The sequence below is a fragment of the Mandrillus leucophaeus genome, unplaced genomic scaffold (genome assembly GCF_000951045.1).
Source record: "Mandrillus leucophaeus isolate KB7577 unplaced genomic scaffold, Mleu.le_1.0 Scaffold70, whole genome shotgun sequence".
Lineage (NCBI taxonomy): Eukaryota > Metazoa > Chordata > Mammalia > Primates > Cercopithecidae > Mandrillus > Mandrillus leucophaeus.
This window is the reverse complement of record NW_012107586.1, coordinates 6,718,347-6,737,672: the sequence shown is the minus strand read 5'-3', so window position 1 is coordinate 6,737,672 and position 19,326 is coordinate 6,718,347. Positions and strand designations below refer to the sequence as shown.

General features: G+C 37.1%; 1 protein-coding gene across 1 annotated transcript in view; it reads left to right on the top strand.

Annotated features, from left to right (window-relative positions):
* The first annotated feature begins 133 nt into the window (after positions 1-133).
* EPHA4 (EPH receptor A4) overlaps positions 134-19,326 on the top strand; it is a 153,821-nt gene continuing 134,628 nt past the window's right edge. The window contains exons 1-3 of the mRNA XM_011964679.1: positions 134-218; positions 866-933; positions 5,088-5,751. Coding sequence (XP_011820069.1) covers positions 5,106-5,751 — 646 coding nt within the window. The 5' untranslated portion in view covers positions 134-218; positions 866-933; positions 5,088-5,105. The remainder of the gene's footprint in view (positions 219-865; positions 934-5,087; positions 5,752-19,326) is intronic.

The following is a 19,326-nucleotide window of genomic DNA, read 5'->3' as shown; positions in this document are numbered from 1 at the left end:
CCCTTACCTAGCGCTGTTCTAGCCTGAGCGGGGGACCGCAGCTCGGTAGGCTGTCCTCCCTTCCCCCCAAGCTTTGACGCACTCTTAGGTGTAGCACAAGCACACTAAAGCCGTTAGGCAGCACTCCATACCTAAAATTCAAGCCAGTGATTTCCTAGGGGTGGAAGACGAGTCTCTGATTGTCCCCAACACATCTTGAGAAAGAGAGACTACTTGAGGTACATTTGCATTCTGATTCTGCACGTCTGGCATTCCCTGTTTCTGAAACTTTGATATTTAAAAAAACAGCGGATACCATATTCATGGACTATTTACTTGGTTGTGGAGGGGAAAATGTTAGGGAGAGCCTTTGCCTGACCCTTTGGATAGGATACTCTCTGATAGAAGAGAGAATTCACTTGTGGCTCTGTCACCCTGATGAGTTATGTGGTCATCTGAAACTTGCAAAAACAAATAATTCTGGTAGATACCAGACAGAGATGAATGCAGATTTTGCTCTGGAGTGCAACTGCTCTACATAGATGTATTTATCTTTTTGAATTGTACTTCAGATTCTCTATTCATCCTTTTTAGAAAAATGAATCAAGTGAGTCCTAGGATGGAATTTTAAATGCTAAGCAAGTTAAATAAATAAGAACCTGCAGATTTAAAGAGGGGGAGAAGATCAAATGAGTAATGATTATTTACATAAGTGAGCCCAAGTTTACGTTTTGATCAGTGTTGGATATGCGCGCCCTCAGCACATATGGAAACGCTCAAGCAAATGGTTTTTGTGTTATTGGCTTTTTGCAATTGGAAATTAATCTATTTTTCTTTTCTTTTGTTTTTTTGTTTTGTTTTGTTTTGTTTGTTTTGTTTTTTACAGTTACCTTACTGGATTCCAGATCTGTTCAAGGAGAACTTGGGTGGATAGCAAGCCCTCTGGAAGGAGGGGTAAGTCCTGAGTTGCTCTCTGATCCAAAGGGTAAAAGAGGAGTGATTAGTAACTTTCTGAGAGTCCTAATGGCTTGATTCTTGTTGATTGTGGTGAGGGGGTCAGATTTCCGCTGTGGCCTATGAAGTGAATTACGCTTTGTTGGAGAAATCCTATACTCCCTTTGGATAGCTCTGTCATGGAAGAACTAGAAGCCAAAAGGGCAGAAAGGGGTTTCAAAATTAGGAGATTGGTGGAGGCATAGACTTAGATGCCTATTTAAAACTAAAATACCGACAGGAAATATGATCCGGGGGCCAAATTAGAATTTATGCCTATTACTGTGATGGCGGTGAAGTCCTGACAGGGTTAATTTAAGAGCAATTGTCCTGCTTCCAGATGAAAAAAAAGAATAAATAAAGATACGAGAGAGAAGACATTTCTAATTGTACCTGCATGGACTGCAGGAAGGCTCTGTACCTTGCTCTCACTCTTAAGTCAGCTGCTGTTCTCTTGCACACTGGGAGACAGTCACATGAACTTGTGTCAGAAAAACCCCAAGCTTGTGCATTCATGGTGCTAAATATGAAAAGTTTAAGTGTCTATAACCTTGAAGAATCTTTGGGGATTGAGCAGGCTGGATTATAAAGTCTGAAGAAAGCATCACTTCATTTCTTCTCAAATTTATAACACTTGTCATTGCTGCCTCCATCTTACCAGGTCAATGGCCACGTTCTCCTACTCCCCCTAAATCACCAGTCAGAATGAATCAGCTTTGGAAAGAAAACAGTACAACATGTAACTGACTTCTGCCAAACTGAAATAACTCTCGAATCTTTTAAAAATTAAACAAATCATCCTACCTTCACAGGCTTGAGAGTTTTTGGCCGAGTCAATTGATTAAAAACAAAGGGGGTGAAAGATTAGGAGTCTTTACTAGGCAAAAACTGTAACTCTAGAACCTGGCATGGGCTCCACACTAGTCCATTGAATAAAGAATGAAGGATTTTAAAATAAAGATTCATAGAGTCTGTTATCAAGGACATATTTCAGAACTAAGACCAAGCAAGAAAATAGTCATGAAAATGGAGAATTTTAGGCTGTCTTGTTGCAAACAAATTTTGTAATCCACCTGAAATAAAACAGATTGCCCTGTCTTCCTATTTTTCTGCCTGAACTTGACTGTCATTGGTTTGTTCTCTGCTGAAAAATTCTAGTCTGCCCTTAAAACCATCTTTTTAAAGGAGGGAGGAGTGATTGGCAGGCCTCTGGCAGTGTAGACAGGCTGTATTCACCACTGATTGCAGGCAATTGCCCTCATCCTTTGAATGTGAAGAAAGGTACAGCTTTATCTTGGTGAGAGTCAGACTCATTGTTAATCCTATACCCTGGAAAGGTCACTGATTGAGGCGAGGCTTTCCCAGGCTATATGTACCAGGGATATTGCTTGGTAGGTTAAAATGTATTAGAGCTGCTGGTAAAATTGAGGGTGGAAAGTATCAGTACTTGTATTAATAAATTTAATCAGCTTCATTTTTCTTACTGGCTGCTTTTAAGTTTGAAGAGAATATACATCTAATGAAATTTTGAACCTGACTTGTTTCACTAAATATATGTGTGAGCTATATGAAAGCAAGGACTGACACATTTTAGGGTACAGTCCATAGTCTATCTAGTTTCTAGAAAGCTTTTATTGCAATTTAATATGCTGCAGACATCTTTTTCTTCTTCTCCTTCTCCTTCTCCTTCTCCTCCTCCTTCTTCTTCTTCTCCTCCTCCTCCTCCTCCTCCTCCAGAGCTGCTGAAAGAGCACCTGGTCACTTTTTCTAGACACAAAACTTATTTTGGTTGTCTTCAAGTCTATTTAAAACTATGCAGAGCTGATTGTATACAACCGAGTACTTTTCATGGGCTGGATATAAGCAGGTTTTTTCTTTTTCTTAAATATTAGGCATGTAACATTTTAAGCATTATTGTAAGATAAATGAAATTTTATTTGTATATAAAAGAATTAGTCGTTGCAAAATACATAGTAGCCGTTGAGAAATTGTGTCAAGTTATAAAGTTTAATTAATCTCTAGATTTTATAATTGATGAGGACTTTTTCAGGCGTAGAGCAAAGGGATGAATTGGATATCTATCAGTGAGGAATGGATTGATTGTCTTTAGAAAGTTCTTTCTAGCTGAGAGTAAAAGCATATGGAGTCTTGATCATTCTAAAATCTCTGCTTGCAGTTAGGACATTTAATGTCTTTATTCACTGTTAACTTGAGATAGTAATTTGGTCTGATAATGACATTTATTTCTTGTTGTTGTTATGTTTAAAAAGTAAAAAACAAACTTGATTTGACAATATCACCCAGGAAAATATAAATTAGAATCAGAGACAATCCATTGTTTGTCTATAAGAACAACTAAGCAAGACATGAGAGTTAGGGAAAGTGATGGCTCCTGATAATATCATTGTAGCAAAAAGCTACTTTCTTGGTAATATTCACTTACAAGAGTACATTGAGTTGCTGACACTGATTGTGAAATATAAAACTAAGGGAGGATTTGTCACTATTCTGGTGAATTGATCAATGTGGTTAGACAATTAAGTTCAGACTGAAAAGTTCATATTAGACCTGAATTATCCTGCATGAACTCTGTAGAGATAGTCTATGTGCCTTCATTGATAAATGTTTTTTTCCATATTCCCATTGTTCTGAGAAGAGAAGCATGCTGAGTAGGTTTTTTTGAAGATGGGAATCTATTTTTGGATTTACATGAATTTCCTAAAATAAGTAAATTACTGGTGATTTTATTGCTTACTGGATAAAAAGAAATTTTCATCACCACAGGGCACTTACCCCTCCTAGTTTCAACTTTTATAATGGTAGCAAATGAAAAGGATACAGAATTTTATGGCTTATGGTCCTTCACATAGTAACATTTCCATCCATTAAGAGTTTTCCAGTGCATAGTTGGGAAACCCGTTAAAAGATGCATTAATGATTCTATGTACTTCATTGGACTGCATGGAGCTTTAAGTGGAGCTATCACAGAATACAATTTTTTTAAAAACTATCTTTTGTTCCTTCTAATTATATTCATATGTTTGTTAGATACTTCAGCTGATTTATAACAGATCTATATCAATGCGTTACTGTAGATGTTAATGAAAAATTTGAGGCTGCCTAACAGTCTAGTAGGATCCCCAAAAGTTTTGCTGCTTTTAGGCTTATGTTTAAAAGCTATAATGACAGTGAAATGATTACTTTAGTCACAGTGAATTCTGCTGAATTCAAGTTGTCCTACCATTAGATTCTTTGTGTTAGAAAGTAGAATGCAAAGAAAATGGTACTATCTCCTTTCATTTTCTTGGGCCTTCAGTCATAAATACCACTTGCTATTTTATTTTTAATGTTCGTGGAAGAGTTAGAAGCAAAGCATGTCTGTTTTCTAGTTTTGTTATTTGTCTATGTTTTAAAAATGAGAACATGTACACATTTTTAATTGAATACACACTCTTGAAAAGTTGTCTACTATTATAAATGATAGCATATTTGAGAAATCCAGCCATAAAATTTACTCTCTGTCTTCCTAGGATTACTGAAACCAGAATGGTGGGATTTTCTTTTCCCCTGTAAAGAGTAGTGAGGGTGCCAAAAAAATCAATTGCCTTTTTTTTTTTTTAAGGTATTAGAGAGCAAAGTTCTGACAGGAGCACTACTAATTAACTGATAATTGTCTTCCTTTGGCAAGCTCTACTCTTCCTGCCCTTAATTTGCAGGTCTCTGCTCAGTGGTTGAAACAATACACATACTAGTTTTTCATTTATAAGTAAATTTGAACTGTTGCCACTTGAAATTGTAGCTGTTGTAATAGGTGAATTTGAGGTTGTTGGACCACCACAAGGAACCGCTGAGAACTCACAAGCAGTAAATCCACCATTGCCTCTGGATTTCAGGCAAAAGATTGAAACAATTAAAAAAACAAACAAAAAAACACTTCCTCAATAAAATATTATCTTATCTCCCATAAGATCCTTTATTAGTGATGATGGGTGCTCAGTAGTTTGCTTCATTATTGAAAGGAAAATGATCAGGTGTCCTATGAGAATAAAATGGGATTGACAAATCACTGCATGATGAAATTTTGTAGTTGATACATCTGCTTTGGATCTTTGCAGTGGGAGGAAGTGAGTATCATGGATGAAAAAAATACACCAATCCGAACCTACCAAGTGTGCAATGTGATGGAACCCAGCCAGAATAACTGGCTACGAACTGATTGGATCACCCGAGAAGGGGCTCAGAGGGTATATATTGAGATTAAATTCACCTTGAGGGACTGCAACAGTCTTCCGGGCGTCATGGGGACTTGCAAGGAGACGTTTAACCTGTACTACTATGAATCAGACAACGACAAAGAGCGTTTCATCAGAGAGAACCAGTTTGTCAAAATTGACACCATTGCTGCTGATGAGAGCTTCACCCAAGTGGACATTGGTGACAGAATCATGAAGCTGAACACCGAGATCCGGGATGTAGGGCCATTAAGCAAAAAGGGGTTTTACCTGGCTTTTCAGGATGTGGGGGCCTGCATCGCCCTGGTATCAGTCCGTGTGTTCTATAAAAAGTGTCCACTCACAGTCCGCAATCTGGCCCAGTTTCCCGACACCATCACAGGGGCTGATACGTCTTCCCTGGTGGAAGTTCGAGGCTCCTGTGTCAACAACTCAGAAGAGAAGGATGTGCCAAAAATGTACTGTGGGGCAGATGGTGAGTGGCTGGTACCCATTGGCAACTGTCTATGCAACGCTGGGCATGAGGAGCGGAGCGGAGAATGCCAAGGTAAGAGGGTCCATATTGTAGTTTTTTCATTGGGGCTTAGTGCAAGTAATTAAATCAGAGATGAGACTAAATGGAGTAAAGCCAGTAATTAGCAGCCCCTGTGGGATGTGGTGGGACATAGGGGTCTAATGAGTAAGTGCTATAGCTCCAGGTGGCAAAGCTAAGACGTTTCTAATACTGACAAAATAAATGATGCTGGTGTAATCAGCAGAAAGCCAAACACATTTGCTAACAGGCACTTAGATCTGAACTGGCTTGATGCGCCCTCTGAAATGTAAATGAACAAGCTGAAGAAACAGCCTTGATTGATCCTTACTTAAGGAGGGCGGACACATTTTTGAGCCATAGTTTTCCTGTCTACGGACTTGGTAAAACGACAAAGATTGTAAATATCTCCCATCTTCTGCATATGTGCGTGAATGATCTAAATGTGAAATTAGGATTAAGTTGTTCCAGTTCCCGCCCACTGATTAAAATCGAGTGAAGAAAGTCCATTTTTTCTTTCTGCCTTGTGGACCGGTGGAGATGCGACCCAACGAAGTGGAGGCATTGCTTCAAGTACATTCTGTTCTCTGAGCACCCACTGATGGGTTCTCTAAATGAAATCAATCTTGATGAAAGACCTCTTTATTTCTCTTAGGAGGTGATAATAAAGCAAGCAAGAGTCTTCTTATTTGATCCATGGTCAGAAGCAATAGCAAATTGGGTCACAATTTGCTATTGATTTCAGTTATTGAGTTTTTGAAGAAATCTATGTATTTTTATCATGTTAATTACTACTTACCGTATTACTAAGTTAATTTTTTTTTTCTCATCTAAGGTTCAATGTATGCAATTTATTCTTGCCTTTTACCCCTTCCTGACAGAATGCTGGGGAGTGTATAAAGTCCCTTGCTTTACAGAGGCTTTGTATCTGAGTAAGAGATGAGAGTAATTCCTATTTATATGGATTGTTTGTCATGTATTTAATAAGACTTAAGAATGTCTTTTATTCTAAGTTTTTGTCTTGTTTGGTATTTGTTTTTATAATAGTAGTTATCAATAGTCTGCGGCTGCCAATCCTGTTATGGTTACTACTAAATAGTTAGAATGTAATTCTGGTCTCATCTATGAAACAATCAGATTTATCTTTTCTCTGGGTAATTGTTGAGCTGTAGATGGTATTGCCACATGGTTCATCTGATTTGGTGATTAAACAGCCTGAAATAACTGACTGCCAAACAATTTGTCTGGCATTTCAACCATCTTAATGACAGGGTGGGATTAACTATGGGGTAATTCACTTGATTGACTGAAAATCCAGTTATAACCTGAAGAAAATTGCGTTTTTGGTGATTTGGTGTCATAAAGTTACGCGTTACTCCTTTTATAGTTTACACTTTTCTGAAGTGGCATTCCTGCTTAGCTATAGTATTTCTAGGAGTAACTAACAGTCAATGTTCTTTCATTTTGTTGTAAATAGAATAAAGAGTGGCTGTCTTTTCTGCTGATTCAGAGTTAAAAAATTTTTTTAAAAAAGGAAAAATGTAAATTTAAAAGTTTACAAGTTGGAATTCAAGGATTTTTAAAATGAAGATTAATGCCTCGATTTTTTGTTTGCTCTCGACTTAGCAACTGCTAGATAAGCTGTACCGAATTGATACCCCAAAGTATATTCCGGTATTAATATAAGAAAATATGTGAGTGCATTGTTGCTGGCACCTAAATTACTATGATCATAGCAGGAACAGTGAAATGAGCAGGGCAATGACATGCCGTCACATTTCGGAGTAAATTATTCTGCCTTTTCCGTTTTGTAAGACAGGACCTGCACATCTTCACATGTCAAGATTCTTATATATATTTTAAGTAAAACAACACTGGCTTCCATTTCCTGCTAAAATGTTCACTCTCAGGGTTAGCACATCTTCGTGTATCTAATGTCATTGATTTTCCATTGTCACAGAGCCCGGTAACTCATACATTGCTACATTGTGAAACTCCTTGACATTTTTACAACCAAAATTAGAAAGAAAAGAGAAAAAGATGGTGGGGAAAGTGAATAGAAAGGCAATTGAACATTTTTCTGGTTTGCTTTATGGAAATAGTCTTGGGGATCCAGTTAATCACGTGGTTCCTCGAAGGGGAGGAATACAGGGTTTCAAATCTAGTCCACTTCCGAGCAAGCTGTTCCTAACACGAGGCCAGATATTTAACAGAAGAAGAAGGTGGATTGAGTCGTTTTTGAGAAACGTCAGTGTTTTCAGGCGTGTCGACCAAGTTTGTTTTTGTTTTGCTTTTGTTTTTGTTTTTGTTATTTTGATTTTCTTTTCCCTATTAATAAAATGATTAACTCTTTCAAGACACTTTTTGCACAAGACCTTGCACTTTGGTTGTTTGTTTCTATTATTGCCATGTGAAAATTTCTGATGAAGTTAGGTAAGAAAAAACTTGAAGGACAGAGGATTCCAAGCTTGAGTGGGACTTTGAAAAGATGACTTGAGACACTAAAAGTCTTGGGAATAATAAAAATGGTTGGCCCTATCCTTGATACCGTGACAGGCATCAAGAGTAGCACCCAGGCACAATGGAAAGAATATAGAGACAAGGAAAGATGTATGAATGTGGTCACTTAGCTAGATGACCTTGAGCATGTTTCTTAAGCCCTGTGAACCTTGGTTTGTTCATCCATAAAATGGGATGATAATAGTTATATTTAGCTTACAGACTTGCGATGAGGACTTGGGGTTGTAAGATTGGTAAAAGTCACCTCATAGATCATGCAACAACTTGAAACTAGCATTTCTGTTGTCATTGTGCTCTTCCCAAGGTCATAGCTGTTGACTTTTAAGAGTGTTGAGTTGAAATAGTAAAAGGAAAATCCCTGACCACTCCTTGACATCAAGGCTAAAGATAGGAAGCATCTCCCTCCTTTGCCCTGACAAATAATAATATACATTTTCACACTTCATATTGTAAATATTATTTGGAGGATGTCATTTTTTTTTTCCTCCTTGGTAGGAAAGAGAACTTTCCTTTGAACAAGAGAAAAGTGACTTGTGGCTAGGACAAGAAAGAGGGTATAAAGAAAGCTTAAGAAGGAATATAAAGGAAAACTGGCCAAGTCTTCAGAACTCTGGCAGCAGGTTCCTCCCCAATTGTCTTTTCAATGGTTCTACTGTGGCAGGACAAATAGAAGAACAGGTGAAAGGTCACCTACTTCCTCATCCATCTTCCTTGGGGTCCGGGAGGTCAGAGCGAAGATTGATTAAGATCTTAAATGTTTGACAAAGGATCCTTGGGCAAAAATGGGCAGGGCGGGTGGGGGCCTGGGGTGTGCTGTTGTTTGACTCTAACCCTGATCATCCACTGGAGTCGTCAAAGGACCTTGGGGACAGAACTACACTTCCTCTTGCAGTTCCTACCCCCAGCAGTACATGCTAATGGAGAGGAAGGATGAGGGCAGGGGGATGGTGAGTTTGCCCTCTGAAGCAGCTGCAAGTTCATTCTTCTCTTGAATAACATTTTCTGAAATGATTTGACTTGGTCTCAGTAGAACAACAATGTGTGTGAGCTCCTTACCCATCTTCTCAGGGAGAATGTATCCCAGGAGTTAGCAGCCCTTTGAACTTGCCTAGTGATTGGAGGCAGAGGCTAATATAATTATTCTAGTTAGTCCTGCTTCCAGGCCACATCAGACTGTTGGAGATAGGAAACCAAATCCGCTTCAGACATCTCCTTCCGGACAGACACACCCCTAATGAAGAAGTGTTCCAGATGTTTTACAGGACTGTTTTCATTACTTTAGAAATATTAAGCAGAAGGAAGAGAGGAAAATATTCTATTAAGTTTTTAAAATTTATTTTTATTATTTGTTTTTTAATATAAGAGATGAGGTCTCACTATGTTTCCTAGGCTGGTCTTGAACTCCTGGCCTCAAGTGATCCTCCTACCTCAGTGTCTCAAAGTGCTGGGATTACAAGGTGTGAGTCACCACATCCGGCCAAAAAGATTCTCTATTAGCTTATTTTTTGCCTAATTAAAAAGCTGAAAAATGACAGGACAGCTCCAGATTTTCTCTTTGGGAAATATTAATCAGCACTTTTCAGAGCATACCTGTAAAAATAATACCAATAAAAAGAAAACATTCTTTTGGCGTCACTCTTAAGGCCAAATAATTACAACTGTGACAAAATTAAGCTAGGTAAGAATCAAGCCTTGCTGAAGTATACAATTTTGTTGTATATTGAAGTCATCAATATTAAAATGTGTTCATATCAACTAAAGGTATCATAGTAAAAGCTTTTAAAAGAAAGAACAAGATAGAAATGTTCTAATGGTTTTAAAATAAACAGACTTGTGCTCTGAAAAGAGGAAGAGAGCTATGTCAAAAAACTGATTACATTTTTTTTCTCAAGTATGCTATAGAAGGAGCTTAGGAGAAAGAAGTAATGGAAAGGAAGTATTTAAAATCTAGTTCACAGAGATGCTGCTTCATATCCTTTGCACTGTTGAAATTTTTCCTCTACCTTTGAATCATGTCATTAAGAATCAATTGCTTGAATCACATGGCTGCTTTTATCTCTGTCTTTGAAGCATGGCTGTGATCTTTGAAAAATGTAATTCTTTATCTATAAGAAGAGCAGCGTTTAATTATTGTCCTTTTTCTGTTATGCTTTTTTTTTTTTTCTTTGTGTGACCAGGCTGCCTTTGTGAGTGTGAATCACGCAATAGTCTCTATTTGGGGTTCACCAAAGCATCGCATAGGAATTATCTCAGTTAGGGATTTTTGAATATGGTATTCAAGAGTTGATGACTTATTTTAGTCTAACTGAGCTTCTTTGTATCTTTCAGAAATGAATTAAGACATAATTATTCTATTAAGATTTGAGCCTCTAAGAAAAAGCCTTATTAAGTGGTTTTTCAGTTACTGCTGTGCAAAGCAGAGGTGGTCATAATATAAGTCTGACTTTCACATAACTGAACTTTACTACTTAATGCGGGGGGGAAGGATAATTGGTAAATTTAGCATTGGCAAAGGACTGAATGCTTGTCAGATAAACTTCTCGTATAGAATTACATAAAGTAAAAATTGTAACTCTTCCACTCCCGGCCCACACACACACACACACACGCACCCCCACACCCACCACACATACACACACACAGTTTTCAAAAGCTTACATTTTACAAGTTACCATTTTTCACAATTTGGCAGGCAACTCAAATATAGCCATATATATGTATTTTTAAAATAATAGATGGAATCATCCTTGTAATTGTCATCCTGTTTTTATGATGCTTGACTGTCATAGATATCACTGTATATTAGAGAATATAGCTTTTCTTAATTCTCCTTCATTGAAGATTAATATTCTGTAGTATAAGTATGCCATGCTTTATTTAATCTTTTCCTTATTGGTAGATATCTAGGTTGTTTCAGTATTTCCTGGTAATATTTTTAAACTAACACTTTAATTTGTAATCATATATGTATGTTTTTGTTAAAACATTGAATGATTAACCTTGCTTTGTTATTTTTCTGCCTTTATCTTGGACATATGAATTGAGGAGAACTTCCTTATGAGAATGTCAGTGGGGGGAACATTAGGCGTAACCAGAGTAGTAACATCAGTGATGAGTATGGAACATATGGTGTTTCATTAAATGTCCATTGAATGAATGAATGACTGAATGTATAAGAAATAGCAGCCTGTTTCACATATAACAATTATTTGGTGGAGTTATGTTTCATGGAGTCAACATGATATATTAAAATCTTTGCATGCGACTAATGTATTAATGAGGTCCTTGTTCATGATTTCTATTCAATTTGGTCCTTTTTAAATCATGTTTATGAATCTTCTTTACATCTAAACCTTCAAAATTCTCTGCAGCATGTGAAGTTAACATACAGTTAGCACAAAGTGGCCAGTAACTGCCTTTGGAGTTGAGCCACTTAATCAGATGTGCAATTGTAGACACTAACTTAGCTTCCCTAACCTCGAGTTCATATTTGCAAATTGGTGGCAATAGTATATTATTATATATGGCACACATATATGCATGAATGTATGAAGGGCCTGACATAGTGCTTAGAATCATTAAAATGCTTAGAAAGTGAAAATTGTTACTCTTATTTTGATTGTTGTTAGATAGAAATATGGTGACAATATGGGCTGTTTTATCAATCCAACAAAGAAACCATTTCATTTAGGTTCCAGAATAGAGAGTTTGTTTGTTTGGTTTTGATCTTTTGAGGAGGTAATGGTGACAAACACAGGGAAGAGTGAGGGGATGGTACCAAATGGCTGGTCTTGTCTACATTGATCCAATCCTCTGTGCCCCAAGTCACTGTGGTTCTCCATGTGGTCCAGCTATGTTCCCCAAGACCCTTTCATGTGCTCTGCAAGGTCAAAACTTTCTTAATAACACTAAGATGTTATTTGCCTTTTTTTTCTAATTCTCTCGTGAGTGAACAGTGGAGTTTTCTAGAAGCTAACTGATGTATGGTAATGTTATTAAGTTGAATACAGAAGCAAATATAGTGATCCCCTTTAACTTTGGGGGATATTTCCAAGACCCTCAATAGATGCTGAAAGCTCAAATAATACCAAACCCTTATGCACTGTTTTTTCCTCTACATATGTACCTATGCTAAAGTTTAAGCTATAAATGAAGAACAATAAGAGAATGCCAACAACAATAATAAAATAGAACAATCATAACAATATATTTTAATAAAAATTATGTGCATATAGCCTCTCTCTATCGTTTTTTCTATCCCTGTCTCAAAAATATCTTACTGTACTGGACCTTTGGTAGGCAAAACCACAGAGAGCCAAATCATGGGAATGATGAGACTACTGTGAAAGAATCTGGTTGTCCTCTATTAAGCCAGACATTCAAGAAACATGAAAGGAAAAAAAGTAGTGGCTGGGCGCAGTGGCTCATGCCTGTAATCCCAGCACTTTGGGAGGCCGAGGCAGGTGGATCACGAGGTCAGGAGTTTAAGACCAGCCTGACCAATATGGTAAAACCCCATCTCTACTGAAAAAAAAAAAGAAAAAAATTAGCTGGGCGTGGTGGCGTGAGCTTATAGTCCCAGCTACTCTGGAGGCTGAGCCAGGAGAATCGTTTGAACCCAGGAGGTGGAGGTTGTAGTGAACCAAGATCTCACCACTTCACTCCAGCCTGGGCGATAGAGCGAGATTATTAAAAAAAAAAAAAAAAAGAAAGAAGAAAGGAAGGAGAGAAGGAATTAAAACAATGTCACTTTTCTCACTAAGTTTACTTTTGTTTTGGGCAACAGTGTTTAAAATATGCTATTTGTGTTAACATGTAATGAGTTAATTATTGTTATTTTTCAAAGAATTTGAAATAATTTAAAACTTCATTTTTCAGTTTCAATTTGTATTGGTAAATATTAGCAGTTATAACTCACACACACGAAAACATTATTGATAATTTTTGAGAGTGTAAGGTAAGAAGGTTCTGAGGCTAAAAAGATTGAGAACCACTGCATCTAGTCCATCACCTTTTAGTTTCTTTGGAAGGTAACATAGACTGCACTTCTGCAGGTCATGCAGAGGCTTTCAAAATGAAAACGGAATAAGAAAGCTCTGAAAACTTTTTCATAATCTGGGAGACTCAGGTAGTTTGGAAGAATGACATTTTATTTACTCAACCCTTTAGACGTTTCTATAAAATTAGGCAGCAATTTATAGCTCTTGGCTTTTTAAAAAGTGGTTATCTGTGTCCAATAACATGGCTCAGTGCTCCCTTCAGTTTTACTGTGCTCGTGAGAAGGAATGATTAAAGAAGGCCTCAGCTGTCCCCTGGACTCTGAGAGACTGTATCTTTTTCACTTAAGGCATAAAAGCTTTCTCCCTGAATCCCGTTACAGCTGGTACCCCTGAGCTGTTTTGGGGGAGGAGAACAGGTGAGGTCACTTGGTTCCATGATCTGGAGGGTAATTAAGAATCCCATGACTAAATGAACATTTTATGAATATTCAGGGTCTATTTCTTTTTCCTGGGAAACACACATGTTGGTACTGCTTACAACTCCCTTTGGACACCCCAGCCTTTTCTGGGTGAATGCGGGTCGTCAGCTGTCTGCCCAGCCCTGCAGTTCCAGGCAGCAGATTCTTCATTTGCATATTCTGTATTCGCCCTCATGCAAAACAGCACACCCATTTCCCCCTTTCACAAAGGCAATGAGGGCTTCCTTTGGAAACCCCAGCCAAAATCTCCTTCTGTTTATGCAGAGCCCAATGATTTAGACACCATGCAAATTAATTCGGTTTTGATTTGAATGCTTCCAGAGATCAGGGGTGGGAGGCAGAGAGGAGAGTATTGGCACAGTGCTCTTTTTATGCACCCTCTGCCCCCAGCGTGGCTGCTTGTCACTCTCCGGCCCCCCCTGCCCCATGCTAAATAACCCAAGTCCCTGCTGCTCATTTCATTTTGACCTTTGGAAAAGGAACCCAGCCTGGGTGAATCCCTTGGCTTGTCTGTTTAGTGACAGCTTCAGCTGGAATCTTGCTGTTCTTTCTGAGGTGGGAGGGGATGGCACTATTCAGATTATGCTAGGAATGTTCAGAAGTGTCCCAACAAAGCGCTTTAAAAAATTGTAAGGTAAGAAGATACAATTCTTTGAAAAAGAATCGTCAGAGCTCAGGAAGTTCTGAAAATAGGCTTTAGGTCACTAATGGGCTGGAGTCCATTCATGCCATCAATGAGTAGATATTTAAAATCTATGATGTACAAATCACCACGGGGATTTTCATCTGTGTTTCTTCATCTATGAACGAATACATCAATCTTCATACCTAGAATCACAATGAAAATTTCATATTTTCACTTATGTCCCCAGATAAAATTCTTTAAAATGTGTATGGACTATAATTCTGTTCCTTATTATATTTGTGAATTCACTTTTGGTTGAATATCATCTTCTGTTTCTCTCTCCCTCCTCCCCACTCCCCCCACTGTCTCCAAATTTACTTATTTTTTTCACCTTAGCTTTATTCCTTTTAGAAAGGGAAGGTAAGCGTACTGCATATTTTACCCAACAAACTTAACTCTGGTTGAAACCAGCACTATCTTCTGAAAGGCCGTGATCACATAGGCCTTCTATAAACTAGAAGAAGAGGACTTTGCATGAAATGTTTTTGAAGTTCAATGGGACTTGAGTTCAAACTAATTTCTCAGAGCAGAAAACGGGCATAGCTAGACGTTGCAGTGTAATTAAGTCAAAGCAAAGTCAGTTAAAACAACATCTAAATGTGGAAGAGCTTTGGTTTTGCTCCACATGGTCTGACAAAGTTTGATGATGCTGTTCAAAGTCCATTTGGGATGGATTATTAGGATTAAAGAGCAGCAGAATGCTCTGTACGTGGTGTGTTCCCTGGTGTCATTAGTGGATGAGAAAATTCAGCTGCTTATCTGGCTCTTGTTTCTCAGGATGGATTTAAACAGACCCACTCTTCTCAAAGGTGATCTTACTAACCTCTTCTTAATAAGTTACAGATCTCAAATTGCTCAAAATCCTTAAAATACCATTTGAAGTAAGTTGATTGATAATTATCATTTCCCTTCCGTTTACAGATATTTTCTGCACCAGTACAAAGCTGTGGTACAGTTTCTTAATTACCCAGATAATCCTGTTTGCTTGTATTTTTAAACTATGAAGTGCTGGGTAATTATTCAATTCTTAATAGAAGGCAAATGGCAATGTAAACAATAATTAGGATGTTAGACAGACTAATGCGCTTCAAAGCAAATTGGATTTTTTTCATACTGTTCAGCATGAAGTCCCATAAAGCTAACAATTTAGAAGCAAGGCGAAAAAGGTTCCATGTTGTTCATATTTTATGGCGTTATCTCTTCATGGCTTGTTTCTGTGAATAGCAGTTTGCCCCAATGAAGCTGCCTGTGCCCAAGCCAAATGTTTCTGTAACAATCGCTTCCCTGCTGTTTGACATTTGGCTATGTTCTCCCAGGGCTCCAGATTGGGCCTTTGTCTGCTTCAGAGCTGAGAGGTCAGAGGTTAACAGAATACTGATTTCCTCCCATAATACCATGGCAGGTAAATATGGGCCAACCTCATGATCAGTTAAGACTCGGCTCAGTTAGGAATGCTTTTTCTCTTGGGCTTTTGTCCTTAAGAACTTCCCTGATTTAAGACTTCACCTTTCCCAGCTATTGCTTTCCACAGTGGATTCTTCATTAGGATTGCAGCCGTCTCTTTTATGTGACTTCTTCCTTTAATAACCATTCACAACTAGCAATATATCCCCAGAAATACCTGACCTGAAAAGTACAAGCAAATCATTGCTTTTGATGAATTAATTTTACAAACTGAAGATGGTAATACTTTGCAATCTTTAGGCTCTTAATTATGTCTTGTAGTCTTATCTCTACTGTATGTTTCATTGATGAAATAATAAACCGATAACAAAGGCAGTAAACAAAGATACCTTTATAATGTGGCAATTCCCCAACCCCTCCTTTTTCTTGTCTAGCCTCATGATGTGTTTGCCAGTTAGAGGTGCAATTAAAGGAACAATCAGTTTTATTTTCCATTTTCATCACTTATGGAGAGGCCCAAGTATTCATCAGTATCAATGTTATTAATGTTTTACAGCAGTTTAATTATATCAGCCTTAATTTTTCTCCCATAGATTAATGTTACTCAATAGGTTGCATCCTGATTGGTTACGATGCATTCACAGACTTTAGACATTTAAAATACATTTCAAACTTTCAAATTTCTCGATCAAAATTCATCAATTAATTTTAGGACATCTTTTTACACATGAGCTATCCTGTTTGTGTTTGGCTGACCTCTCTTGCTTTGCACTGTGAACTTGAGGCTTGGATTCTTTTGTTTTCAGATTTAAGTGTTTGAAAAAGACATCTCCACTTTGAAAACCAGTTTCCTTTAGAAGTTTCCAGCTTGGCAATGGCTGAAGCAGCCCCAGGCAAATTAGCATGTTAAAAGAATGGATCAATACCTTTCTGGCTCCTTTACCCTCCTCGCTCTCTTCCAAGGGAGAAGAGTTTTGAAGAACCCTAGGAGGCCCTTGACAGAGGTGCCAGGAGGCTTCAAGAGGACTGTCAGTAGCCCAAGTGGGCAACATTGACAGCTTGATCTACTGCCCAGACTGCTTCTCCGCTGGCCATTTGAAAATGGATGCAAGAGGAATTGACAGCTTCAGGAAAGCTTTAGCAGTTCATGTAATTATGGAGAGGATTAGAAGAAAAGTGTTGGGTGAAATAAGAGATCAATACAAGGGCGCTAGTTGACTGAATTCACCTTTAGCTGTTAGGGCACTCCATTTTATAATATTTAGCCTGTGCTTAGAGAAGAATGTTTGACAGGCTTGTTTTTCTTTTAGGGGTTGTGTAAACCTATGCATAAGAAAAAGAAGACATAAGCAGCTGCTGGTTTTTGAGCAAGGACTTGTAGATAATTAACAACGTAGTGTTTCCAGTCCTTAAGGTGCAAAGGTACTAATTAACTAACGGGAGAGATTGAGATTTCATTACTCTGTTCTTTAAGGAGGTGCCAGCAAAGAAGTGCGTTGAAAGTAATATTTGAATATTCAGGTTTCCTTTTCAAACCCTTTCCTTTAGAACTTCCTCTCTGTTTATATCCTAGATTTTAAAATTAGCACTGATACACTAAAACAAGGTAAGGGTGTGGTTGTTTTTGTAAGGAAAACAAAACTCATGTTGATGGAAAAATAAAAACGTTATCTTTGCATGAATGCAAAGCATTTTTAAAAGATTTAGAATCAACCACTGAATGGTCTCAAATGATCTTACTTTTGGAAGCTTTCCTCCATAGGACAAAGAATGGTTAGTGTACTTAATTAAAATAAGCCCAAGTACCTAATTTATTCTAGCCTAATACATGATTCTGAAATTCTCTTTTACAACATGTTGGAGCTACAACTATTTCAGTAATTTTAAATGGTTACTGAATATAACAAGAATCCTACACTATAATTTCAACAATTGCACTAAAACTTTTTAAAAAGCATTGTTAGATCTTTCTTCTAGAGAAACATAAAATCTTTTACTGAAGATAAGTAATGTTTTACTGTATAAAAATCGTAACTTTGATTGCAACTTTAAAAACTAGATATAGTAAAAAGAACTCCTCCCCAAAAAGGATTGTTGACTTCTACAAGAGATAGTGATTAGAAAACACAACCCATTGAGTTTTTCCAATATTTTCAATTATATCTTCTAGCTGGTTATCACTGATCTACAGGAAAGCTATTGATTTTTGTATGTTTATCTTATATCCAATCTTCTTATTGAAGTATCTTGTGAATACTAATAAGTTTTCAGTTAATTCTCCGGGATTTTCTAGAGAGCAAATAGTTTCCATTGCAAACAATTATATATGTATTTTTCTCTTATTTAAAAAATTAAGCCTCTTATTTCTAACTTTCATGTTACAACATTGGTCAGAATTTTCAGATCAGTAATAAATAATAGGGTAGATTGTGAGCATCCTTATCACCAATTTTAGTGGATATAACTTAACTATAATATCAGATCTATTTTCTTAATATCATATTAATAATTTTTAAACACTTCTCAGAGAGAGTGAATGTTGAATTTTGTTACGTTTACATATTTATCTTGGTTACGTTGCTTTTTTGGTTTGTTGTATTTTGCATTTATGAGATCTAATATATTAGTAGATTTTTTCTGGTGATAAACCATAAACTCTCTTTGCATTTGTAGAAAAAAAGAGCCTTATTAGATAGCAGTGAATTTTGACAAAGGCTTTTGAATTCAATTTGTTAATTGAAAACGGTGATTAGGAGGCAGAACTTTGGAATACCAACTGAATTTTAATCTCAGCTCTGCCACTCACTATGTGACTATGGGCTAGTTAGTGAACTTTAGTAATTTGGCTTTCTCTTCTATAAAATGGAAATAGTGATACCTATTGCGTGAGTATACTTAGTGTTAAATAAGATAATATATCTAAGTCTCAACAAGGAAGTGGTGTCTATTAACTGTTCAGTAAGTGTCACAATTTTTATTGTTTATTTTGAATTTCTAATAAATATCTATGTAATATTAGTCTACATTCTCTCTCTCCTCTCTCTCTCTTTCCTTTCCTCATCAGGTTTTGGTACTATAGTTGATTCATCAAATTAAAATAGTTTTACATTAAATAATTAGCACTGTAGAATGTTAATATGCATGAGAACTATCTTTTCTTTGCAAGTTTGAAAGATTCCGCCATTAACACTGGCTCTGGACTGTGCACTTTGAATTTGGGCACTTTTCTCTATATTTGCTAGATTTTAATAAAAAGTACAATAGCCACAACAAAGAAACTATCTCTCAGACCTTGTTCAGTTGCTTTTCAAATCACATATGTAGATTTTCCAGCCCAACGTAGTGGGTAAGTTCTTTGATTTGGTATCTTTTCAGCCTCTGTTGCCTTTAGGGTGAACAGCAAAGATGACACATTGTTCTCATCCATAATTACATTATTGAAATTTCTCATTACTTGTTTTTGTTTGTTTGCTTGTTTGTTTGTTTTTGTGAGATGGAGCCT